The 27,753-nt window shown below is 40.6% G+C and overlaps 1 protein-coding gene across 13 annotated transcripts in view; it reads right to left on the reverse strand.

Moving 5' to 3' along the window:
• Positions 1-27,753, reverse strand: part of LOC144602333 (serine/threonine-protein kinase BRSK2) — a 702,099-nt gene that overhangs the window by 99,046 nt on the left and 575,300 nt on the right. For 7 of the 13 annotated variants that reach the window (XM_078415336.1, XM_078415334.1, XM_078415337.1 and 4 more), the window contains exons 8-10: positions 23,345-23,491; positions 4,133-4,164; positions 294-458 (exon numbers count right to left, since the gene is read on the reverse strand). In XM_078415336.1, coding sequence (XP_078271462.1) covers positions 294-458; positions 4,133-4,164; positions 23,345-23,491 — 344 coding nt within the window. Of the gene's footprint in view, positions 1-293; positions 475-4,130; positions 4,165-23,344; positions 23,492-27,753 lie in introns of all 13 variants that reach the window. The other 6 variants (XM_078415328.1, XM_078415333.1, XM_078415331.1 and 3 more) reach the window with 1 other exon arrangement.

Raw genomic sequence — 27,753 nt, forward strand, 5'->3', positions numbered from 1 at the left:
GGATGTGTCTGTGATATTCACAAGCATCTTGCTTGGGTTTAGTGCATCTTATCAAGAAAATCAAGCTCTTTAATCCAAAGTATGATAGACTATTTAAACATCTGGGCTGTTCCCTTTCCCATCCCAATTCCATTCCTCAGAGCATTCCCATTCAACGGCCGCCAGTAAAAAGTACTTGCTGAATCGGCAAATGGACTAATTCGGCAATTAATGTGAGCCAAAGGTAGTTAGTGTAACAAATATAAAACCAGCACGATGCATTAATACTATCAAGAAAACAAAACGATACTTACTCTTCTGACACCAAATCTTGCATTAGCTTGTTTTTATCTCTAAAACAACCCAGTGAGTGCATGCTGTCCAAGACATCAGGGTCGATGTCCTCCAGTGACGGCAGTGAGCGGATCTGTACCTTTCTTGCAACAGGCTGCTCTGGTTCAGGTTCATTCTTACCCCCACTGTAAGAACATAAAAACCCAAAATTCCAATGCTATAAATTAGCATAAAGTTCTTAGCAAGTGGAATTAATTTTTAACTAGCTATGGTAGTTTGACTTAAAATTTCATAATGAAGAAGAAAATCACAAGCAGGTCATGATTTATCTCATATCTGTAGGTAAATTGCCCTGCCCATTGACTCAAATAGCACTGGCTGTCATCCCCACACATAAATCTTTTCCTATCGCTTTAAATATCTTCAGAATAGATTACGATCTGATTCATTCATGCTCAGGATTCAGGACTGTTAAAAATGTTTTTTGTTAAGTGTTTTGTTACTGTCTGGCCCAAATGGAACATGCAGTCTAAAAATAAATTCTTAAGTTCTTAGTTCCCAGTGTTATCTTGGAATAGCAAGGAGTGAGGTAAGGTAGAGGAATTAGCTTGTGCAACCCTTTCATATATGGGTGTTTCCGTAAATACAGCACTCAGTAGTGAAACTGAAGGTCTCCAAACTTCCAGGTTATTTTCCAGTTTTTTATGTAATATTCCCATTGTTTCATATCCTGTGTTTTAAGTAGTATAGATCATGGTGTACAGTCAAAATAATGAGATGAAGCAAAAATAAGTAAATCTGTTTTTACAAAGAAAAATATCAGATATGTCCCTGTATTTTCTTGCCTTTTTTTGTGACATTTTTCAAGCAGGATTTCATCAAATCCTTAGGCTAATTTATACCAGAAAGATTACATTAATTTTGCAATTAAATAACTCTACATAAGCCAAATTCTGACTAAGCTTATGATTTTTACCATTTATCACCCGATTAGATGGTTTTCTGATGCCCCAAGTTTTTGCAGCAGAACATGAGTAGCAGTGTCCATTTGGTCACGTGTGAAATGTGTGAATTAAAAGCAGAGTAACCTTTTTGTAATATTTGTTTCTTTTTTATTGTTTATATTTTGCGTTTAAGCTTTCCGTTGAAATACGTAATAATGAATAGAACTTAAAATCCTGAAATAAAAATCTAGATTGCTGACTTATTTTATCGATGTCTCATTCTGTAGTCCCTCCCGTTGCGTAACATCGTCAATACTATAACTGGTTTTTTTTGCACTCGTCGCGATTAAATAAAATTTCAAACAACGCGATTATAATGACCCTGACGTGAACTATGGGCCTCGTGGTGGGTTATGTGCCGGAATTTTGTAGGGGAGCTTGGAAATTAGTATTAATAGACAGTGTCCCATTTGTCTTTTATGTCTTATCTATCTATATCTATAGATGTATATCACTAAAACTTTTCTTGTATGTTTGTTTGTTTGTATATATATATATATTTGTTCCCGAAATACAGCCAAAACGGTATATGATAGCGCAACAATTCTAGGCTCACCTTATTCACCATTGCTCTGAGGTGTGCAGTAGCAGGTTACGTTCAAATTGTTGTTATATTTTAAAAGTTATTGACATTTTAAACTTTAATAAATCCCTTTTCCACTTGCTGTGCCCGTCAGCCGCGCCTACCTCTGTTTTCAACGTCACAATGGAAGGTCAAAGAAGATAGCTGCCGGATCCGGGCGTACGCAGTTGGGAGCTCGGAGGGGGCAGGACCCGCCCAAGTGACGGAAGTGGCGGCTAATGAGGGGGGTGAGCAGAGCGGAAGAGGCGGGACCGGAAGGGGGGGAACGGCACCCGCACGCGTGATGGGAGCGGCGGCCAATGAGGGATGGGGGAGTGGAGCAGAAGAGGCGGGAGCCGAAGGAGGCAGAGGGGGAGGTTCCCGCCCCCCAATGAAGAGAGGAACTGCGGGGCGGGAATAGTGGCGCCGCCGGAGAGCCCCTAATAGTGGAGGGGGGGAGGAGGGGGGATAAGGGGGATTGAGGGGGATGGAGTGGGTGATTGGGTGAGTGGGGGAGGGGAGGGTGCTAGACCATGCAGGAGAGGTTTGGGGGAGTTTTAAGGGGAGTTGAGGGGGGATGGAGTGGATGTGGGTGAGGGGAGGAGGGGGGATAAGGGGGGTTGAGGGGGGATGGAGTGGGTGATTGGGTGAATGGGTGAGTGGGGGGGGAGGGGAATGGGGAGGGGGAAGTGGGGGAGGGGAGGGTGCTAGTAAATAAAAAATATCTCTTTTTTTTCCAGATTTTAGAAGTATTAAATTTTGGTCGATTCTGATCACAAATTAGCTCAAAAGAATCATAAGGAGGCCCATTTTTAATGCTGTGTTATTTCATTATGATTTAATAACTTTCAAATTTGGCCAGCCATGCCACAGGTTGGTACCCTTATTAACGGAAACACCCATATCTAATGTCCAGGTGCACAGTTCAGGCATTGGCACTAACAACACCAGCAGCAGTACATAGACTATTAAGTAATAACAGCATATAGACTATTAAGGCAATATCAGTACATAGATTACATTATTTGTCTTACAAAGTCTTTGAGTGATACAGTGTGGAAACAGGCCCTTCAGCCCAAATTTACCCACACCGGTCAACATGTCCCAACTACACTAGTCCCACTGGCCTGAACTTGGTCCATAACCTTCCAAACGTGTCCTGTCCATGTACCTGTCTAACTGTGTTTTAAACATTGGGATAGTCCCAGCCTCAACTACCTCCTCTGGCAACTTGTTCCATACACCCACCACCCTTTGTGTGAAAAAGTTACCCCTCAGATTCCTATTAAATCTTTTCCCCTTCACCTTGAACCTATGTCCTCTGGTCCTCAATTCCTCTACTCTGGGCAAGAGATTCTGCATCTACCCGATCAATTTCTCTCATGATTTTATACACCTCTATAAGATCACCCCTCATCCTCCTGCGCTTCAAGGAATAGAGACCCAGCCTAGTCAACCTCTCCCTTTAGCTCACACCCTCTAGTCCTGGCAACATCCTCGTGAATCTTCTCTGAACCCTTTCAAGCTTGACAGGATCTTTCCTATAACACGGTCATCGAAGGAGGAAGGTAAGGTTGAGCGAAATAACATTTAAAATCTGAGAGCATTCCATAGAAATTGACAGCTAATCCACAGGGCAATTAAACTACACAGATTACATGTGCAATTTGACACATCTCCTGAAGACATCGAACTTATGATTGGTTACAGGTACCTGCCTGCTGATCATTCATATTCTGTACAAGTCTAGGTAATGAGTGGTAGCAGGTTCTTCAACAATATCTAAGCATAATCCAACCCAGTCCTCGCTTGCTGACAAGTAAACATTCTGGTATGTGTAACTGATTTTTAGTCTGGGATGAGAGCAATATCATCAAATGAATTCCCATTATGTGATCCATCTGAGACTGAACAACCTAGTTCAGACTAGCAATGTATTCTACGATCCTGATTGACAGTAATGCCTTTGTTTCATGTTAGGGTTTGAGGTTATTTGCTGACCTATTAGGAAAGCCATATTTTCTTATTTTAATGATTTTGCAGGCAAAACTCTCATGTGTCAAACATGTCCAAGAAAACTGAAAATCAAAAAAAATGAAGTCCATGTTTTAAGTTCCAAGCCTGCCATATTGCCAAGCTATATTATTCCATTAGACTTTAATATACCAGCAATGTCACAGATGATTTGTGAGAGATTAGGAAAATCTAACAGGTTGTATTTGCCAGAAGAAAAAAAGAGACAGAAACAAATAAAGATGCTAATAAATGTAGCCAAACTAATAGTTGTACTTACATATACCAAGAATGTTTTTGGATCTGGTCTAGCTGTAAAGGAAAATAAATTGAGTAATATATTACTTAATGACAAGGGGAATGAAGAATCACACAATGTATAAATATTTTAATAGAAAATTCTATCACAACATTGTAATATAATTTTTATATCAAACTGTTTTTCAATAACTAAAGCACTGACATCTGCAATTTCATTAGGTTTTCACTTCATGTGATAGGTACAACAGGATATGTTTTATAAATTAATTTAATAGATAGCATTATCTGTTTTGGACATGTCCTGTTTGTTCTATTTTTAATACACTCATTCCTTGGCCAGAGGCACCATGAATGTTCGTCCTTCAATGCAAACACAATAGGTGTTCAACCTTTTTCAATAATGTGAGGAAAGTATTTGTATTTTCAAACTCGAGTCTTTTTTATATAAAGATCGCTTGCTTAAACATTGTTTCAAGCCTCCTCTCAATAAGAACTAGCAAAAACAGATTGATATAGGTAGTTTATTTTGAAGCACTTTGCAGACAATATTTTAGTTTGGACAGGATAAAGAATTGGTGTTAACGTTTAATATGCCGATTAATTAAATGCGCTAATATACGAATATGAAACAATCAGTTATATCACTCCTCGTACGATTAGTTTGTGTTGGATGACAGATACACAGAGCAAGGCAATGAAGAAGTCATGAACACATGTTTAGCGTTTCATTTTTGCCTAACTAATGCTTCATGGAACACAATTCCAACTAGCCAACCAAACAAAAAGTGATTTGTGAACAGCTGAGAATCAGCAAGTGGCAATCTTTTGGAAGGACTGTACAAAGTGGTTGTTGCAACCAAGAGCTGCTGATGTTGTTTCTTAATGTTATCAGTTCACACTGGTTTGGAATATTAGTTTTGTACTTGGTCACACATTCTATTTCTCTCACTTATCACCTTGGGAAAACGAAACCCTGATCTATTTCTTTCAATGACGTCCTGTGGTCTTAATGTCCTGTGGTCTTAGTGGTCTTACCTTAACATGGTGAACCACATTTTTACCATGAGACATGCACTTGAATTGTTAACACTCAAACTCAAAAGACGAATATAAACAACAATTCAAGGATAGATATGCATTAATCATGGCAACATCATATCTATCTGAGATGTCTCAGAAGTGCTGTCAAGGTTTAAAAAAATTGACATTGCTAATATTTCTCAGCGAGTTTATTGTATGAATAAAATAACCTTCAATGAGGCGGCCTGTCATTATGCTAATTGACATATTTTATCTTTCATGTTACATTTACACAAAATAGGATTAAATAACACATCACCCAGCCTGTTCATGACATCTGCTGCCAGGTACACAGCAATAATTTTCTAAAAGCAATACACTGTTTTGATTGTGAGAAGCATGCAGTTCTGGCAGTTATGAGAATCAAAAGGGTAAAACAAATAAAGATTGCAAATAATTGTGGTCGGACGTAAAGGTATAAGAGAGAGAAAGATTTACAAGAATGGATCTCACAACAGAAGGCACTGTTGCTCTCCTTACAGCAAAGAAGTTTGACAGGAGATTTGAGAATTACACTTGTGAAAAATTGCTTTACTGTGGCAAATAGAGCAAAGCTGTTTCCATCGAAGGCTGATCAAGGAGCCACATTTAAAGTGAGACGCAAAAAAATGGAGGTGTTGCAAGGATTTCGCTTTCAACTCGAAGATAAGTTATGGTCTAAGTAGAAGGATAATTGAAACAAAGATGCTTCCAAGTAAATGGAAATAAAAAACATCCACTTCATGTATGAAAATTTGCCTGTCTGGTTTATATGTGACTCCAGACCTACTAATTTGATTAATTTTAAATTGCCTAGCAAGCCACTCAGTTGTACCATAACCACTACGATGAAACAGAGAATGAATAAAATCAAATGAATCATCCAGAACCACCCTAGAATGTAAATTTAGAAACAAGAAATTCAACCAAACAAAGTTCTCCTCACAAACATGTCAGGTCGAGCGCCTAAATTTAGACTGCTTTCAAACAGACTAGTAACAGTTGTCGCCATAGAATCATTCTTTCCGAATGCCCCAGTCCCCCATCACATTTCCTTCCTTCCTATTGGCAGGACAGACCCATTGGAGGTATTGGCATGAAACAGAAATGATTCTTCATTTGGAAACATTAACTTTGCTTCTATGTCCACAAGACATAGAAGGGAAGTCAGGGACAGCATAAAAATTAAGGAGAGGAAGTATAACATAGCAAAGAAGAGTGGGAAGACAGAGGATTGGGACTCTTTTAAAGAGCAACAAAAGTTAACTAAAAAGGCAATACGAGGAGAAAAGATGAGGTACGAGGGTAAACTAGCCAATAATATAAAGGAGGATAGCAAAAGTTTTTTTAGGTACGTGAAGAGGAAAAAAATAGTCAAGGCAAATGTGGGTCCCTTGAAGACAGAAGCAGGGGAATTTATTATGGGGAACAAAGAAATGGCAGACGAGTTAAACCGTTACTTTGGATCTGTCTTCACTGAGGAAGATACACACAATCTCCCAAATGTTCTAGGGGCTGGAGAACCTAGGGTGATGGAGGAACTGAAGGAAATCCACATTAGGCAGGAAATGGTTTTGGGTAGACTGATGGGACTGAAGGCTGATAAATCCCCAGGGCCTGATGGTCTGCATCCCAGAGTACTTAAGGAGGTGGCTCTAGAAATAGTGGAAGCATTGGAGATCATTTTTCAATGTTCTATAGATTCAGGATCAGTTCCTGTGGATTGGAGGATAGCAAATGTTATCCCACTTTTTAAGAAAGGAGGGAGAGAGAAAACGGGTAATTATAGACCAGTTAGTCTGACATCAGTGGTGGGGAAAATGCTGGAGTCAATTATAAAAGACGAAATTGCTGAGCATTTGGATAGCAGTAACGGGATCGTTCCGAGTCAGCATGGATTTACGAAGGGGAAATCATGCTTGACAAATCTACTGGAATTTTTTGAGGATGTAACTAGGAAAATTGACAAGGGAGAGTCAGTGGATGTGGTGTACCTCGACTTTCAGAAAGCCTTCGACAAGGTCCCACATAGGAGATTAGTGGGCAAAATTAGGGCACATGGTATTGGGGGTAGGGTACTGACATGGATAGAAAATTGGTTAACAGACAGAAAGCAAAGAGTGGGGATAAATGGGTCCCTTTCGGAATGGCAGGTAGTGACCAGTGGGGTACCGCAAGGTTCGGTGCTGGGACCCCAGCTATTTACGATATACATTAATGACTTAGACGGAGGGATTAAAAGTACCATTAGCAAATTTGCAGATGATACTAAGTTGGGGGGTAGTGTGAATTGTGAGGAAGATGCAATAAGGCTGCAGGGTGACCTGGACAGGTTGTGTGAGTGGGCGGATACATGGCAGATGCAGTTTAATGTAGATAAGTGTGAGGTTATTCACTTTGGAAGTAAGAATAGAAAGGCAGATTATTATCTGAATGGTGTCAAGTTAGGAGGAGGGGGAGTTCAACGAGATCTGGGTGTCCTAGTGCATCAGTCAATGAAAGGAAGCATGCAGGTTCAGCAGGCAGTGAAGAAAGCCAATGGAATGTTGGCCTTCGTAACAAGAGGAGTTGAGTATAGGAGCAAAGAGGTCCTTCTACAGTTGTACCGGGCCCTGGTGAGACCGCACCTGGAGTACTGTGTGCAGTTTTGGTCTCCAAATTTGAGGAAGGATATTCTTGCTATGGAGGGCGTGCAGCGTAGGTTCACTAGATTAATTCCCGGAATGGCGGGACTGTCGTATGTTGAAAGGCTGGAGCGATTGGGCTTGTATACACTGGAATTTAGAAGGATGAGGGGGGATCTTATTGAAACATATAAGATAATTAGGGGATTGGACACATTAGAGGCAGATAACATGTTCCCAATGTTGGGGGAGTCCAGAACAAGGGGCCACAGTTTGAGAATAAGGGGTAGGCCATTTAGAACGGAGATGAGGAAGAACTTTTTCAGTCAGAGGGTGGTGAAGGTGTGGAATTCTCTGCCTCAGAAGGCAGTGGAGGCCAGTTCGTTGGATGCTTTCAAGAGAGAGCTGGATAGAGCTCTTAAGGATAGCGGAGTGAGGGGGTATGGGGAGAAGGCAGGAACGGGGTACTGATTGATAGTGATCAGCCATGATCGCATTGAATGGCGGTGCTGGCTCGAAGGGCTGAATGGCCTACTCCTGCACCTATTGTCTATTGTCTATTGTCTATTGACATGTTGTCTCCTGCAGTTTTTGATTTTTGTCTACAATTGTGCTGCATTGATTAGATTAAGAACAAAAAATGATCACTGATGAGTTATCTTGAACAAATAGCAACATCAGAAATATATTCTATGTATATATTCCCATGGCATGCATCTCATTCAGCCATTACTATCACGTCTGAGGATCTGGAGGTTTGCAGATTGGATTTCTGCAAACCACGTCCATTTGTGACCTTAAATTTCAATGAGCTCAGTGTCTCAGGAAAAACAACCTTCAGCAGAACAAAACTTGATGGAAAAGTCTCACCCTCACTGGCTTGTCCATGACGATAAGAGTGTCTTCAAATGTTCTTTCTTTGATCAAAGAATACAAAAGGCTTAAGATTCCCAGAGAAGACTGAAGTAAAATGCTAGCTGTGTTACTAATTATAATTTTCTTTGACAAGCAGAGAGTTATCTATTTTTGAGATATTGTGGTGAAGGAATTAGTGATTCTGGTGAATTAGTAACATGCTGTAGCAGTTGGTACTGTGCCTCATAGTTCCAGGGACCCACGTTTGATCCTGACATCTCGTCTGCGCAGAGTGTATGTGTTTCTCAGTGACCACGTATGTATTCTCCTGGGTGCTTTGATTTCCTCCCTCATCAGGTAAACATGCAATTGAGCAATAGATTGGGTAAACGCATAGAGTTACTTGCCCAGAGTATGGGAATGAAGAACCCAACAGAGGGCATAGGTTTAAGGTGAGGGGGGAAAGATTTAATAAGAACCCGAGGGGTAACTTTTTTACACAAAGGGTGGTGGGTGTATGGAACGAGCTGCTGGAGGAGATAGTTGAGGCAGGTACTATCGCAACATTTAAGAAGCATTTAAGAGGTACATGGATAGGATAGGTTTAGAGGGATATGGGCCAAATGCAGTCAGATGGGACTAGTGTAGATGGGACATGATGGTCGGTGTGGGCGTTGGGCGGAAAGGCCTGTTGCCATGCTGTATGACTCTATGACTCTATCACAAAGACATAGTAATAGGTTTACTAATTACTGTAAATCTCTCCTTAATATAGGCTCATGGGAAAAACAATCAAAATGGCTGGTAGCAAGCATGGCCATGACAGGCTGATTAGGAATGGGCTGAATGGCTTCCTTTTGTGTCTTTATAATATGATTTAAGGAATGAAGCTACAACATTGGACCACATTTAGAAGAATACGAATAATAAACCAAACAATTAAAGTGCCAAAACCATAAGAACATAACAATCTTCAATTTTACTGATATACCTTTGAAACATATAGTTATATACTTTGATGGCATTAGACTGAAACTTGAAACGTTGATTGGGAAAGGCTGTTAGGAGGTAAAGAGAAACAGGAGGCTTTTGAAAGTGAGATAGGGAGAGTTCAGGAAAAGCATGCTCCTGTTCGAGTGAAGGACAAGTGAGCTGGTTTAGGAGGGATATTGAGGCTTTGTTCAGGGAAAAGAAGGCATAGGTCAAGTATCAGCAGCTGAGATCAAGTAAGTCCCTTGAGAAATATAGTGAATGTAGGAGTACACTTAAGAAGGAAATCAAGAGGGCAAAAGGGAGACATGAAATATCCTTGCAGATAAGGTACAGAAAATCTTTAAAGATTCTAAGTACACTAAGATCACAAAGGTAACTGGGGAGAGAATAGATCTCCTTAACGATCAGTGTGGTTATCTATGAGGGAAGTCATGGGAGATGGGCTAAGTCCTAAATTAATACTTATCTTTATTTATTGTGCTGAAGGTTGTGGAAGCTTGAGAGTTCAGGGAGGAGAACCGTGTTATCCTGAAATATATTGACATCACAAGAGAGCTGCTGGAGGAGGTAGTTGAAGCAGGTACATCACAAGAGAGCTGCTGGAGGTAGTCGAGACCACTGTTGGTGGTCCTGAAGCACATAAAAGCGATAAATATCCACAGCATGATCAAGTTTATCCTAGGATGTTGTGGGAAGCAACAGAAGAAATTGCTGGGGTAATGGGAGAAATGTTTGTATTTTCATTAGCCACATGCCGGAAGACTGTAGAGTGGCTACTTACACAGAGAAAGGCAGAACTCCAGGGGAGTGTTGTAGAACAGAGAGGCTGAGGATATAACTACATTGTTTGCGGAAAGTGGTGATATAGTTAGACAGGCTGGTGAAAAAGGCATAACACACTCTTGCCATCATCGGTTAGAGCACAAAGCACAATAATTGGGACATCATGTTACAGCCGTACAAGATATTGGCGCGATGACACTCGCAGTGTTGTGTGCAGCCCTGGTCACCGTGCTAAAGGAAGGATGTAATTAATCTAGAGAGGATGTAGAAAAGATTCATGAGGATGTTGCCAGGATTGGAAAGCTAGAGATATAAAGAGAAATTAAATATGCTGGGACTACTTTTCCCTGGAGGAATGCAGGCCGAGGAGTGACCTTGAAGAGATTTATAAAATCATGAGGGACATAGATAGGGGTAGATAATTGTTTGTTAGGGATTACTCAGGGATTATAAAATTATGTGGTAGCAGCAGCCATTAATTCAAAACAAAAAAAGTCATCAGAATATTTGTTCTAATGTACAGTGCAAACAGACAATCTGTCCGTTCCTGTACGTATCAGCCACGCATAAGCCAACATCAAATCAGAAATCTTCAGCTTCATCTATTTCATGCCATTGTGATAGAGATGAAGGAAAGGCCCAGACCAGACTAATTTTGTCACTGCACATCAAGCATGGTCATAGAAATATTTGACCGTCTCTCAATAATTGGTGAATTTGTGTACTCAAGAGAGTCATCCCTCACAACACTAATAAAGGGCATCTGGATTCCCTGTCCTCAGAAGCTTTTAGACCATCCATTTGATTAGCTTTCAACTAACAAAGGTGTTGGAACATTCAGAGAGTCTTGTCAGCTGCATTGAAAATGTGTAATTCAATTGAACTCTTTTGTCAGACCCAAAATATCGGAGTAAATAATATAATTGTAGCTGTTGACATTATGCTGAATTACCTGCTGTTATTTTACAAATATAAAAATTTAATGTACTTTGAGTCGAGAAATTCTACCAAGAGGATCTCCAAGAGACTCTCTGTATCTCTTGATGAATAAAGACGTGACTTTGTGACTCAGTTCAAAGGTAACAACAGTTGAAATGGTCTCCTAAGGTGAGGAAATCTAAAATTATAGTGCATAGTGTTAAGATGGGGGGGGGGGGGGGGGGGGGGAGATTTACAGGAGAACTGAGGGACAGGTTTTTCATGTAAGGACAGTGGGTGAATGAAAAAACTGTCAGAGGAAGTGGGAGAAGTAGGTGAAATTATAACTTTTAAATTACTTGTACTTGGAGAGAAAAGGTTTATAGCAATAAAATGCTGGCAAATGGGATTAACTTGGGTAGGCAGCTTGGTCGGCATGGATGAGTTGGGTCGGTGGGCCTGTTTATGTGTTGTAGCTCAGACCTTATTTTGTATTACAAATATAGTTAAATTAATTAAAGGACAATTATAAGATATTGAATGATTAGCATTTTCATGGTTGTCAGCACCACACACTATTAGTTTTCCAGTTCATTTCCAAACTAATGACAAAATATGAAAATAGATTGGAGAATAACATTACTTTTACAATATTCTTAACAACCCCCTCGATACCAATTCTTTCCAAGAAATGCGAGAACTATTAGATCATTAATGAACAAGAAAGTTTGCCCTAATTGATGATTAAAGCACACCCATGCAGAAAGTGAAGGCAGTGCCTCAGTGCCCCAAAACAAAACATTTTAACTTACAATTAATATACACTTTGCTACAACAATACTCTTGTCTAGGCAGAAAGTTAATATTGCTGATTAATGAGCGATATGCAATCCATCATACTTTTCTAAGGTTTGGTGCTCCATTACTTTTGTAAACAGTTTGTTCCTCCTAATTAGACCTCTCCAAATTCCATCTACTGCTTTATGGTTGTTGAGACAGATACGGTTAATGAAGATACAAGAGACTGCAGATGAGGGAGCCTGGAGCAAAAGAAGCAATCTAATGCAGGGTCTCAAACTGACATCTTGACCGGACCTTTGCCTTCACAGATGCTGCCTGACCCACTGAGTCTTCCAACAATTTGTTTTAGCTTCTGCTGATTCTCTACCTTTCTTTGTAGGTGTCTAGAATCTTCTTAATATAATATCATGATAGATCAAGTAAAATCAGGTGGATTTTGGATGCAAAAACGATGTTTTTTTGGCACCCAAAAAAGGGTAAAAGGGTGATAAACTGCAGATTGTTACTTGAAATGCATGGAAATTGCCAAAGGATAAATAGGATTTGAGAGGCAATTGCAGGGCTCAAAGTTTGGTGTGGGCAGAACAGGAACTGATTCATGGGATAATGGAGAAGAAGAGATGGTTTATTGGAATAGGCTCGCCTGAAATGTGCCTGAAATGTGCTGGACCAGTGTCTTGTCACATCGCAAAACGATTGTAGAAATAATTAGAGGAATCAATCCCTAATTCTCAAGTAAACCATTCCATAGTGTCTGAAGAAGGGTCTCGACCCAAAATGTCACCTATTCCTTTTCTCCAGAGACACTGTCAGACCCGCTGAGTTACTCCAGCTTTTTGTGTCTATCCTTAGTTTTAAAAAGCCTGATCCTCTGAAAAACATATTTTGCAAACTCTATTTAAAAGAAAAACAATGTGTTCTTTTGTGCAGAGCAAATAAAAAAAAAACCCACAATGTTCAGAACAAATTCTATGAGGAGTTCAGTTCAACAAAAACAATGGCTGTGCTCAGGCATGACAAGGTGATGTATTGCAATGCAAACAGCCTTCAACTTCAGCATCAGCAATGATGAGTAAGCAGGTATGCAAACACAGCAGAGCCAAGCCAGGAGAGAAAGTGGTGGCAGTGTTATTGAGGTATTCAATACATCCAACAAGCTGACTGTCTTTTTGAAAAAAATAGATATGTTAAGAGTGCATGAACTTGCAGTCATCTAATTAGTTAATGTATATACAATAAAAAAACACAGTTGTAGGATATTTCATTCACGTTAGGTGTTGGATAACTGACAATTATATTCCTTGCACATTTAGACTATATCTTACAAATTCTAGGATATCCAATTTTATCAATGCATTAAATGATATTCTGGGCTTAGGTTTTGGTTTATTATTATCACATGGACCAAGGTACAGTGAAAGGCTTTGTTTTGTATGCTATACTGTCCTGCTGGCTCTGTCCTGGGGGTTGGAGTTGGATTCACTGGAGATGGTCTAGGAGGGGAGGATGCTCCTCAAACTATAAGAGCACCTTGAACAATACAGCTCACCCCTTCCATGACACACTGATCAACCCGAGGAGCACCTTCAGCAAAAGACTAATTCCACCAAGATGCAGCACAGAACGCCACAGGAAATCCTTTTTCCCTGTGACTATCAAACTGTATAACTCCTCCCTCTTCTGTCATGGGGTAGACTGACTCCCCTTCCCCCCCCCCCCCCTCCCCCCCAATTTTTGCACATCCCCAATCCTGGACTTACCACTTGTCACTTTAATTTCATGTATCTTGTTGTGTTTTATGACTGCTGGAAGACCAATTTCCTTCCTGGGATAAATAAAGTTCTATCGTATCCTATCGTTTACCAAACAGATCAGATATACTATAAATCAATACCATCAAGTCAAATTCAAGTACAATACACAGAGCAAAGGGGAAGATACAGAGTGCAGAATATAGTTCTCAGCATTGCAATGCATCAGTTCCATGAACAAAGTCCAAAGACCACAATGGAGTAGAAGTGATTACTCCAATGCTCAAGCTAATGGAAGGACTAATCAGGAACATGTTAAGAGAGAGGAAGAAGCTATTCCTGAGTCCGATGGTGCACACTTTCAAGCTTTAGTATCTGCTGCCAGATGGGAGTAGGGGGAAGAAGGAAAGACTGGGTGGAACAAGTCATTGATTATGTTATAGAGTCATAGTCACAGAGTGGAAACAGGCACTTCGGCCCAACTTGCCTGCACCGAGCAACATGCCCCATCTACACTGGTCCCACCTGCCTGCGTTTGACCCATATCCCTCTAAACCTGTCCTATCCATGTACCTGTCTCAATGTTTCTTAAATGTTTCGATTTAGGACATAAAAGGAAATGAAAAACTACAGGGCAGGGATAGAAGTAATTAAAATGGATATGCTTAGTTTTATTTTATTAGAGGCAGGATTTCAAGTAGTTACCATGTATGTTTTCATTTGGACTAGTCTAGGAGTCCTATCTACTATCATTTTCTTTAAATTTTTCCTACATGATGTTTTTAAGTGCCAAAATGTGTTAAACTAAAATAAGAACATATCATACTGACAACTTTATGGAGCCATGCAACAAGATGCTAATCTGTTTGCAATGTTATGCTATGGAAATGGTCTTTTTGTTTCAATATGGTCTCATCATGTTTTGCATAAATGAATATTCCGGAAAATATTTTTATTTCATTTGGCTCTCTATACCTTCATTCCATTTTCCTTCTTTCACCTACCAAGTCTGATCTTTACTACATCAATTACTACTCATGAATTAAATAAGTTTACGTAATATAATTTCTATTCATTCCACCAGATGGGATTAGATTGACTATTATTTAATATTCTAACTTTACTTCAATGGGAAGTCCACATGAGGATGGCATGAAATAGGTCGTTGATCCAATCTGAATACTTTCCTGCAAAGTGTTTAGAGAAAGGTTATCCAGTCTATCAAGGGCAGTTTCTCTTGTTCTCCTTTTCATATTCCTTACATTTATTGTCCTCATTCTAAACACCTTGCCTTCACAAAATAATCTATTCTGCTACAAACGCTCGTATAGGAGCAGGAATGGGCTATTTGACTCCTCCATCTTGCCTCACTATTAACTAAAATCATAGCTAATCATTGCTCATAATCTTGTAATTCTGTATGCCTGCCTATCCCCTGTAATCTTTCATCCTCTTCATTATTATATAAATGCTATAAATAAATACTTAAAATGTAATTTATTTTTCCCTTCATTCGCTAATCCCTATTTATCTGCATGGGGTTGAGTGGTTCTTGGATGCAATATTCCATTGAGAAAATGCTCAAATGTTGAAGTAAGTGTTTATATTTCCTTATACCAGGTGCCTTAGTAATCATCAGTTTGTGCCCACTGTAAAATCACAGAAGTTTTCCAATATTTTGCAGTCCACTTTCACAGTCAGCAAACTCACCAAAATGTTATGAAGGCTTTACTGAGAGTGCCATAATTTACAATACTGGGATACACATTTATTGAATTTTGGTTCTGCTCTACCAATTCTCTTTCCTTTCAGTTTAGCGACAATCCAGCCCCAGTTACCCCTGTGTAACTCCTGCTCTCAGTACAGTTTTCTTCTTTACTCCCAATTTTCACTAGATTAAGGGATTTCATTCTTCAAATATCTTCCAGCTCTGATAGATTAGGCTGAGATGTTACCTTCTGTTTTCTCACAGAAGAAAGATCAAATTAATAAATTCAAATCTCAGCTCATTTTGAACTTTACCTAATATATTTTATTCCTGATACTACCACTTCAATCAGATAGCGGCATTAGTGTCGAAAAATATGGCAAAGCAGCTCACAAAATCCCAAAGATCACATAACTCAACATAAACTTGGTCAAAGAGTGAGTTCTGCCTTTCATTTTGATTTCGAGGTGACCATACACTGTGTTGTCAAATGAAATAAAAAAATAAATCAGAGCTTTCATAAGATTTTCAGCAAAGTGCTGAAGATTACTAGGATTAATAAATTATATATTTGACAATATTATCATGGGCAGCACAGTAGCGCAGCAGTACAGCCGATGCCTCACAGCTCCGGATACCCAGGTTCAATCCCGACTACGGGTAAAGTCTCTGTGTAGTCTGTACGTTCTCCCTGTGACTGCGTGGGTTTTCTCCAGGTGCTCCAGAATCCTCCCACATTCAAAACACATGCAGAATTATAGATTAATTGGCCTAAGTAAATTGCCCCTTGTATGAAGGATGCAAAAGTGGGATAGCATGGAACTATTGGATGGGTGATCAATGGTCAGCTTGGACGGTGGGCCGAAGGGCCTATTTTTATGTTGTACCTCTAAACTAAACTAAAAATTATGTGGAAGCATTTTGAACATTTACGGAAATATTATGAACATTTTACTAGTCGGCTAAAAAACTGAATTCACACTTGCTGTGCAAACTTTCAGAAGAACTGATCTGGTCAGCATGGATCCATGACCTCCATAACACTATGTTGAGATTCTTCAGTGGACAGGCATTTGGTTCCCAGTCGCTTCGCCTCTAGATATCTCCTTATTTGTGTTAATTTAGTGTACACTCTTGCAGCTACTACCAGGGCTAAAGTGAGTGTGAGCACAAATTTACAATGTTTAAAAGTTAAACCAGTGTTAAATTGCCAGGATCATATTGAGTTTCCAACAGTTTGATGCAATGGATGAATTATGTAGAAATATGTAGGTATGACATTTTCAAAATTCCAAGAATAGTTTTGAGAGCATGACATTGAGAAAAGCCAGAGTAGTAGGCATCTTCTTCAAACAACTTTCATAAATCCAGAAGAAACAATGATTTACAGATGCTGGTTTACAAAAAAAAGACACAAAGTGTTGGAGTAACTCAGCGGGTCAGGCAGCATCTATGGAGAACCTGGAAAGGTGACATTTTGGTTCGGGACCCTTCTTCAGACTGATTGTGGTGGTGGGGAGGAGGGGGAAGAAAGCTAGGAGGAGTAGGACAAAGCTGGGCAAGTGATGGGTAACAGGAGAGCAGCAAGCATCACAAAAGGGGAGCAATGAGAGTGGGTCTCACAGAACACACATCAGAGAGTCAAGAGTGTTTTACTGTCAAATGTTCTGAAACAGAACAATGAAATGCTTACTTGCAGCAGCACAACAGATTTGAAAACATAATACTCTGTAGACACCATAATAAACATGGGTGGTGTAATATGCATAATGGATATTCTATTCTTTGAGTCAATGTCCAGAAAACTGAAAAAGTAAAAAAGAACAAATACATCTGAGAATCACTGCCGCAGAGCATGATAGGAAGCTTGAGACCTCTCTTGCTCTTTATAGAGTAATCTACTCACTCCTGTTCCCAAATGCATAACCATGCTGATATTAACCTTCTAACCTATATTTCATTTTACTTTGAAAATTATAATCAGGTCTGCACTGGCCATATTTTCTGAAAGTATGGCCAGTGCAGACCTGATTATCATTTTGAAATCACATCATAACTACTTGCTTTGTAAAAAATGGTTTTCTGCACATCACTCCTGAAATTTTTACCACTCAACAGTATTTCCCTCCCTCACAAGTGGGCAGAATATGAAAGAAAATTCTGGTACCAGTTAATGTTGAATGCAAAATATTTCAAAATAATGACAGCACCTCAATTCAATATGCAGTGCAAACTTCAACATAGTATCCTGAATATGCTTAATTAAAAATGAAATATCATGTGTAAGAAATAACTGTAGATCCAGGTTTAAACCGAAGATAGACACAAAAAAGCAGGAGTAACTCAGCCGGACAGGCAGCATCTCTGGAGAGAAGGAATGGGTGATGTTTCGGGTCGAGACCCTTTTTCAGAGAAAATCATGTGCTGCCTATACTGTGCTACCACAGACACACAATACAAACTGGGTCAATTATCCCCTTACCATTAAATGAGATTTCTACTATTCTTGTTACAGTGCAGTGGTTCGTGATCATTTGAATATTCTACAAATGATCTTTTGATTATCCTGAAGAAAAGTATTGTACTAAAGAATTTTTAAAAAACCTCTCATGTGGCTTCCCAGGAACGGCACTTGGCAACCTTAGACCTCGCTTATTCTAAGTCAAAAGTTTTATTTCACTCCTCCCATGGTATCACAAAGCTGTATTTTAAACGTCGACCATACCCTGCGGCTTTACTTTACTTTGTGCTAGATTTTTAACGTTTTGATTGATTTTATTGATCACATGCCAACTTAGATTTAAATTTAGAATAATTTCTGCTGCAAATGTGCACAAAGCTACCCTGTGTAGTTCAGGTGCAAGTAGCCTCACAAATTTATTTCAAGAGGCAGAAGTATGTTTATGAATGTATGTGATGAGTCCAAAAAGCACCAGTTTTCATATCACTTATATCTCGCACGTTATGAGCTGGAAATTATGAGAACTAAGAAGGTTAACCACCCATTCAAAAGAGCAAATTAAGCTTTTCTTAAAAATATTGAATTTGGTATCAAAATCAAAATTGCATTGAGATGAACATTTAATCTTCTATTGCACATTGCTGAGAAGGACAAAATATTTATTCTTTGATTGCTATTGGAATAGAACAGCAATTTTGATACTTGGTAAGGATTGCATTGCCGATCAGTAGCATGCAATTAGAGAAATGAATTTTTTAATTGCCGGGTCTCTTTGAAGCTGGACCAAGAAGTATAAGAAACATTTTACAATTTGCTACCTACTGCCTTGCAAGGGAGCTCAGTTCGACTCTATCCAAAGTAGACTAGCATATTGGGACAAATAAAAGCATGCAACTTTGTTAGGATTGGAGGAGTTCCCCATACTGCAAGATGAGACTGATTGCAACCATGAATCCAAATTATTCTGCAGGGTCTGCATGTCACCTCTGCCTTCTACTGCCACTGACATGGCTTCCACCTACATAATGTTCATCTGATCAGCAACTATGAACAGTAAATTATGCAGGTCAAAATCTGGGATGCAGACCGCAGTAATAATACTTGCCCTTGCACCAGGTCACAAAACCAGCTACATTTGAGCAATCATAGCAAATTGTAAGGTGGCAAGGAAAATTGGCTTGACTCATTTCCCATGCCTAAAATGCATGGAGCCCATGAAATCCGATGGGGGATAAGAACATAAAATGGAAACAGAAAAATGGCATTTGGCTGACAAGCGTACTCCATCATTCAATAAGATCATGCTCTACCTTCCACCTCAGCATAACTTTCCTGTTTTATGCCCTCCAAACCCCTTGATTGCTCTAATAATATGTTTGAAAAGTAGCTTGAATTCTTTAAATCTGTATTTGATTAAATTATAATCAGTACTTTAAGTTGACTTCTCGTGGACAATGAAACCTGATCATCTGGGTGGCAGAGAGGTGCAGCAGTTGTCATTGCTGTCTCACTCCTTCAGAGACCTGGGGTGGCACGGTGGCACTGCAATAGTACTGGACCCCAAGAAAGGGAGTTTGTAGAGTGCCTCTGAGATGGATTCTTAGAGCGGCTTGTACTGGAGCCTACCAGGGAGAAGGCAATTCTGGATTTGGTTTTGTGTAGTGAACCGGATTTGATAAGGGAACTCAAGGAACCATTAGGTGGTAGTGACCTTAATATGATGTTTTAATCTGCAATTTGAGAGGGAGAAGGTAAAATCAGAAGTGTCAGCATTGCAGTTGAACAAAGGAGACTACGGAGGCATGAAGGAGGAGCTGGCCACTGTTAATCGGAAAGGGACCCTAGCAGGGATGATGGTGGAACAGCAATGGCAGGAATTTCTGGGAATAATCCAGAAGATGCAGGATCATTTCATTCCAAAGAGGAGGAAAAATACTAAGCGGAGTAAAAGGCGACCGTGGCTGACAAGGGTAGTCAAGGACAGTATAAAACTAAAAGAGAAGACGTAGAAGGGTCTTGACCCGAAACATCACCCATTCCTTCTCTCCCGAGATGCTGCCTGACCCGCTGAGTTACTCCAGCATTTTGTGTCTACCTATAACATAGCAAAGATGAGTGGGAAGCCAGAGGATTGGGTAACTTTTAAAGAACAACAGAAGGTAACTAGAAAGGCAATACGGGGAGAAAAGATGAAGTACGAAGGTAAGCTAGCCAAGAATATAAAGGAGGATAGTAAAAGCTTCTTTAGGTATGTGAAAAGGAAAAGATTAGTTAACACAAATGTGGGTCCCTTGAAGACAGAAAATGGTGAATTTATTATGGGGAGCAAGGAAATGGCAGACGATTTGAACAGGTACTTTGGTTCTGTCTTCACTATGGAAGACACAAACAATCTTCCAGATGTACTAGGGGACAGAGGATCTAGGGTGACGGAGGAACTGAAGGAAATTCACATTAGTCAGGAAATGGTGTTGGGTAGACTGATGGGACTGAAGGCTGATACTCAAGGGTACTCCCAGGGTACTCAAGGAGGCGGTTCTAGAAATCGTGGAGGTATTTGTGATCATTTTCCAATGTTCTATAGATACTGGACCAGTTCCTGTGGATTGGAGGGTGGCTAATGTTATCCCATTTTTTAAGAAAGGAGGGAGAGAGAAAGCAGGGAATTATAGACCAGTTAGCCTGACATCGGTCGTGGGGAAGATGCTGGAGTCAATTATTAAAGATGTAATAGCAGTAATAGGATTGATCCAATTCAGCATGGATTTATGAAGGGGAGATCTTGCTTGACTAATCTTCTGGAAATGTTTTGAGGCTGTAATAAGTAAAATGGATAAGGGAGAGCCAGTGGATGTAGTGTATCTGGACTTTCAGAAAGCCTTTGATAAGGTCCCACACAGGAGATTAGTGGGCAAAATTAGAGCACATGATATTGGGGGTAGGGTATTGACATGGATGGAAAATTGGTTGGCAGACAGGAAACAAAGAGTAGGAATTAACGGGTCCCTTTCAGAATAGCAGGCAGTGACTAGTGGAGTGCCGCAAGGCTCGGTGCTGGGACCGCAGCTATTTACAATATATATTCATGATTTAGATGAAGGAATTAAAAGTAACATTAGCAAATTTACAAATGACACAAAGCTCGGTGGCATGTGAACTGTGAAAAGGATGCTCTGAGGATGCAAGGTGACTTGGATAGGTTGGGTGAGTGGGTAGATGCATGGCAGGTGCAGTATAATGTGGATAAATGTGAGGTTATCCACTTTGGTGGCAAGATCAAGAAGGCAGATTATTATCTGAATAGTGTCAGATTAGGAAAAGGGGAAGTGCAACGAGACCTGGGTGTCCTTGTACATCAGTCACTGAAAGTAAGCATGATGTACAGCAGGCAGTGAAGAAAGCTAATGGCATGTTGGCCTTCATATAGAGAGGATTTGAGTATAGAAGCAAAGAGGTCCTTCTGCAGTTGTACAGGGTCCTGGTGAGACCACGCATGGAGTATTGTGTGCAGTTTTGGTCTCCTAATTAGAAGAAGGACATTCTTGCTATTGAGGCAGTGCAGCGTAGGTTCACAAGGTTAATTCCCAGGATGGTGGGACTGTCATATGAGGAAAGAATGGAACGACTGGGCTTGTATTCAGTGGAATTTAGAAGAATGAGAGGGGATCTTATAGAAACATATAAAATTATTAAGGGATTGGGCACGCTAGATGCTGGAAACACGTTCCCGATGTTGGGGAAGTCCAGAACCAGCGTACCCCTTAAGTGTAAGGGGTAGGCCATTTAGAACTAAGATGAGGAAAAACTTTTTCACCCAGAGTTGTGAATTTGTGGAATTCTCTGCCTCAGAAGGCAGAGGAGGCCGATTCACTAGATGCATTCAAAAGAGAGTTAGATAGGGCTAGCGGAATCAAGGGATATGGGGAGACGGCAGGATCGGGGTACCGATTGTGGATGATCAGCCACGATCATATTGAATGGAGGTGCTGGCTCGAAGGGCCGAATGGCCTACTCCTGCACCTATTTTCTATGTATCTATGTAATAGAGTTGCTGAAAGGTTCGATCCCGAATACGGGAACTGCCTGCATGGAGTTTGTACATTCTCCCTGTGACCATGTAGGATTTCTCCGAATACTCCGGTTTCCTCCCACATTCCAAAGACGTACAGGTTTTTAGGTTAATTGGCTTCAGTAAAAATTGCAAATTGTCCCTAGTCTGTAGGATGGTGTTAGTGTAGGGGGATCACTGGTTGGCGCGGACTTGGTGGGCCGAAGGGCCTGTTTCCGCGCTGTATTTCTAAAACTCAAAAGACCCGGGATCAACCGTAACTTTGGGGGCTATCACAACAGGGTAGTTAAAGGAACCTTCTCTTTAATCAGTCACCTCCTTTCTTTTGAAGCCTATGACTCATACTGCCATATGGCTGCATGAATGCCAATAATCTGAACTATATTACTCAAATGCCAATCTTCTCATGTGCCCGGGCACCGAGAATTATCAGGTTATCTGCTGTAGAGGGCTCTGCATCTGAGCCTGATCTTATTTACACTTACCGTACACATACTACATTTTTCTAAACAGTGATTAAATTAAGAACTCTGGCTAATTTTTCTCACTTCCCCTAGTCTTTTACATGCTGAAGCTGAGCTGGGTAGAGGGGGAAGGGTTGAGACGCTGGTAGAGGGCAAAGCATTTCTGCACCATCTGGCTGAGATCAGCAATCTCCGTGTGCAGATCGTGGATTCTTGTTAGTCTGTGTGGCTTGGCTGCATACTGGACAATTAAGTTAATCATTAAATCAGCAGGGAAGCGGCTTTATTGAAAAGCAATCATCTTCTCCAATCTACCATAACCTGTGTTCCCTAACCAAGAAAAGATGCTTTTACGCAACAGTGGCTTTGCCTTGTAATTGATCATACCTCACCTCGTATAGTTAGATATTCCTCTTTACACTTCACTAGAATTTCAATGGATTGTGACAACCAATGCCTCAACTTTAAATGAGAGATTTAGTCAGCCTACATTTGTATTAAAATTTGCAGCAAGCAAGAATGCTGAAAAATAGGAACGTGAATCGCTGACATCTGTGGAATTATGAATGCTGAATTTTATTGAATTGTCATTCTGAAAAATATTTGACTCAACTATTGTTATCACTGTTCTCTTCTTTTATTAATGTGTTCAAAATAAATTACCAAATGTGCTGTGCGTGGTCAAACATGAGATTGATGTACAACCATTTGGAAAGAAGTGGAGATAAAGAAAACCAATACTTACAGTCAAGCGTTTTGAAGCATCCACCTCAATCATTCCCTTTAAGAGGTTTTGGCAGTCCGGTGGTATAAAGTGTGGCATATGAAACACTCCACGTTTTACTTTTTCCAATAACTGTCTCAGATTATCATCGTCAAATGGCAGTGCTCCCTGCAACACCAGGAAATCTCCGTTAACATTTTTCCTTAGCAAGCTGACATAGAAAAAAACCCATAAACTGATTTTCCTTTTTTGAAAACTCTGCATCAAATGTCCATTACCTAGAAAATCTGAAAATGTCTGGGGGTGGGCGTTAGGATGAAATGGTGAAATATAAGATAACGATAGTTAAGGGTTAGTTTCAGAAAATTATCTCGATTTTCTCCAGGATCAAATGAGTATTTACATTATGCTTGTGTTCCACACAAATTCAAGTTAACACCTTTCATGAACCTACTGTGTTCCAAGTTACCAAATAACTAAAAGCAACTTCTGAAATAAATATTACAAGGTAAGAAATAAGGAAGCCAATTGATCCACAATGACCTTTCTCAGAAAATAATGAGTTGTTGCTGGTCAGATAACAAGATTTTAATGATATTGGTTTGCGGAAAAGCAGAATGCTTTGGAGAGCTCTTCTGTTATTATTTAATTGGTGAGGTGGGATCTTTTTAAAAGCCAAATAGAGAGGGCAGATGGAATCTTGATTTAACAGCACATGGAAATCCACCACTCTTGAGAGTGCAGCACTCCTGATCTGCCAGCCCAGCTGAGATGTTCAAGTCTCGGGCGGGAGACGGGGGTGGGGGTTAACATCAACGGAAGTAGTAGCTGTATTCAGCTCATATAAGATTAATTATATGAGGAATCTGCCTATAAAGTTTGTATTTTATATCGATCACTAAATTAATACAGAAATTTCAATGTTGACATTGTCAGTACGGGCAGAGCAGCAGGTTAGGAAGAGGAGAGAAAACATACGAGGTTTCTCTTATATAAATGATTGTTTCTGGTCTGAGGCCAGCATCAGTAAGGATAGGAAATAAAGGATGTAGGAAAGAACTGCAGATGCTGGTTTAAATCGAAGATAGACACAAAATGCTGGAGTAGCTCAGCGGGACAGGCAGCATCTCTGGAGAGAAGGAATAGGTGACGTTTCGGGTTGAGACCCTTTTCCAGACTGTCTCGACCTGAAACATCACGTATTCCTTCCCTCCAGAGTTGCTCCAGCATTTTGTGTTTATCTAGGAAATAAAGGAGTTGGTTGTAATGCACTACAGGAAATTAGACATTGGCTACCCTTCTAGCAAAATCAACGTGATAATGGAAATCATCGCAATTAAACATTTTGGTGGTGCTTATGGGTTTCAACACAGATTATTTTGCAGGTAACACGAAACACCACAGAATTTTCATTTGCTGCCGGAAGAATACTGCTTTTTTTTGTCACCTAAATCATTTTTTGGTTCCGGTTAAAGCAAAGGTGTAAAGAAAGTACCAGCGATAATGATAAATGTCATAAGGCATGGAGTGGGTCACCCAGCGACAAATGTTTAGCCCATTTCAGGCACTCACTGAGCAAACTATAATAAAATGGTGCTTTCCGGGTGAGATAGAATTCTAGTTTCACTATCAATAAGCATCCTAACTCGAGTAAGACATGAGTCCATTACAATCCTTATACATGGTAATATTAAGACCTAAAGGAGCTTGATGGATCTAATGTTTTCCATATTTAATAACTTGCAGAGTTGGTTCTCAATCTACTCAGTCACAATTTCAGATGGGGTCACTGATATTTAATCTAAGGCCATAATGATATCAGATAGAAAATTAAATTTAAAAAAGGCTCATCCTCAAGAAAAATAAGTCAATAAGTGATTCCCAATGCACTTCAAAGAATGAATGATTTTTTTTGTTAATGAAGCTGACTGCATCACCATGGACAATTAACTCAAGAAGGGTTCATTATTTAGTTTTTCTTCAATGATTCATCAGATTGATTATTTTCTTAGTTTTATATAATAAAACAAAACTGATAATATTAATTTCCCCATTTTGACATAATTCTGTTGAAAGCAATAGTTTTGATGCTTGAAGCCATATTGACCAGAGCATACATGGGAATGGATGGCAATGCATCCAAAAGGTTTTTTGTCTTTCTATCCCATTGTAGTATTTGGTCTAAATACCTTTCTTCTTCAATAACAAAAATGACTTAGTTTTGATATAAACATAGGTGATAATGTCCCCAAATTATTCTTGTCTAAAGGCAAGGAACTCCATTTAGAATTTCCTCATTCTTTGATAGTCCCTCTGGATCAAAGATGAATTACTTCGATGTCATTTCTGAGAGTTCTGAAGGGGCTGAAAGTGTCAATGTGGTATTTCCAAACTCTTCCACAAATATGGCAAGAAGTTCCTGATGGGGCAGGTTGGTGATATGTTCTTGCCTTCATTTATATTTCTGTCAGCTCTTAATGCATGGACTCAAGGCTCTGAAGAACAACTTGCATGGCTCCTCTCCACTTAGGACAGTAATGAGCCAGAGATTCTTCCGGTTAGAGGAAATTCACATTTTTCATGGAGGCTTTCAGCATAACCTTGAGCCTCTGTCCTTATGGTAATTCTTGCCATGGCAGAACGTGGAATAGAATTTCTATTTTAAAAGTCTCGTACTGGGCATTCAAAATGGTATGGCCTGCCCAACAAAGACAACTAGGTTTAACTTGAGTAAAACCAGGTTTATTGTCATATGCCCTAGTGGAGTGAGATACAGGTATTCTGAAAATCTTGCTTGCAGCAATATCACAGCACATAGACTAACACAACACACAGCATATATGCAGAAACCTACACACAAATTCTGCAAGACAGGGAAAATACAAGGCATTTGTGCAAAACACAATTAGAAGATATGTCCATGGTAATGCAAGAGGTGGTTAAAAGTGTCCATGCAGAGGTAAGATTCGGGTTGTGCAGGTTGGTTCAAGAACCTGATGGTTGTAGCTGTTCCTGAACCTGGTGGTGTGAGACTTCAGGTTTCTGTCCTGCCTGTCGGTCAGTGAGAAGAGGGCACGGGCCAGAAGGTGGGGATCCTTTAGGAAAGATGCCAACTTCTTGAGGCAGCCCCTCTGTACTTTTATTGGGTGCAGGGCTGTGATAGTGCAGGGCTGTGACTGTGGGCTGAGTCCACCACTGTCTGCAGCCTTTTGTATTTCTATGCTTTGGAATTGTGCACCGTGATGCAACCAGTCAGGATACTTTCAACAGTGAAGAATTTGTCATATTATTCGCTGATATGCCAAATCGCTTTAAATTTGTAAGATTGTACCCTCATGTTTAGGGAAGTTGAATGGAGGCAGAACTGACTTTTCTTTCATTTATCCTTCCAGTGAATTTGAAGGACTTTACATAGACATTATTGGTGGTATCTTTAAACTGGTATGGTGCTGGTAGTCTATGTCACAAAAGTATACCGGAAGAAGGGTAATACAAAATAACGAAATCCTCCAATGTACTTGGTTTCATTTTCTATCTTTTCTAGAGTGAGGATGACTGAAATGCAGGAATAGAAAGAACTAGACCAAGTGGACCCATTGGGCCCAAACCTCTCCTGCATTGGTGCAGCACCTTCTCCTTCCCCCTCCCCCTCCCCTCTCCCCTTCCCTCCTCCCCTTCCCTCCTCCCCTTCCCTCTCCCCCTTCCCCTCCCCTTCCCTCCTCCCCTTCCCTCTCCCCCTTCCCCTCCCCTCTCCTCCCTCCCCATCTCTCCTCCCCTCCTCCTCCCCCCTCAACCCCCCTTATCATCCCCCCTCCCTCCCTAGGAGATAGAGAGGCCCAGAAGCGGTTGGAGGCGGTTGGAGCAGCGTCCGGGCGGTAGGTTTAAAAACCCAGCGCGGGGCTTTGTTCACCCTGAGGCCCAGAAGCGGTTGGAGGCGGTTGGAGCAGCGTCCGGGCGGTAGGTTTAAAAACCCAGCGCGGGGCTTTGTTCACCCAGAGGCCCAGAAGCGGTTGGAGGCGGTTGGAGCAGCGTCCGGGCGGTAGGTTTAAAAACCCAGCGCGGGGCTTTGTTCACCCAGAGGCCCAGAAGCGGTTGGAGGCGGTTGGAGCAGCGTCCGGGCGGTAGGTTTAAAAACCCAGCGCGGGGCTTTGTTCACCCAGAGGCCCAGAAGCGGTTGGAGGCGGTTGGAGCAGCGTCCGGGCGGTAGGTTTAAAAACCCAGCGCGGGGCTTTGTTCACCCAGAGGCCCAGAAGCGGTTGGAGGCGGTTGGAGCAGCGTCCGGGCGGTAGGTTTAAAAACCCAGCGCGGGGCTTTGTTCACCCAGAGGCCCAGAAGCGGTTGGAGGAGGTTGTAGCGGGGGATAAAAACGTTCCCACACACTTTAAAAGAAGTGTTCTGGAGGAAGCCGCTGATTGGTGGAAGCGGACTAG

This window comes from Rhinoraja longicauda, chromosome 18 (assembly GCF_053455715.1).
Source record: "Rhinoraja longicauda isolate Sanriku21f chromosome 18, sRhiLon1.1, whole genome shotgun sequence".
Classification (NCBI taxonomy): domain Eukaryota; kingdom Metazoa; phylum Chordata; class Chondrichthyes; order Rajiformes; family Arhynchobatidae; genus Rhinoraja; species Rhinoraja longicauda.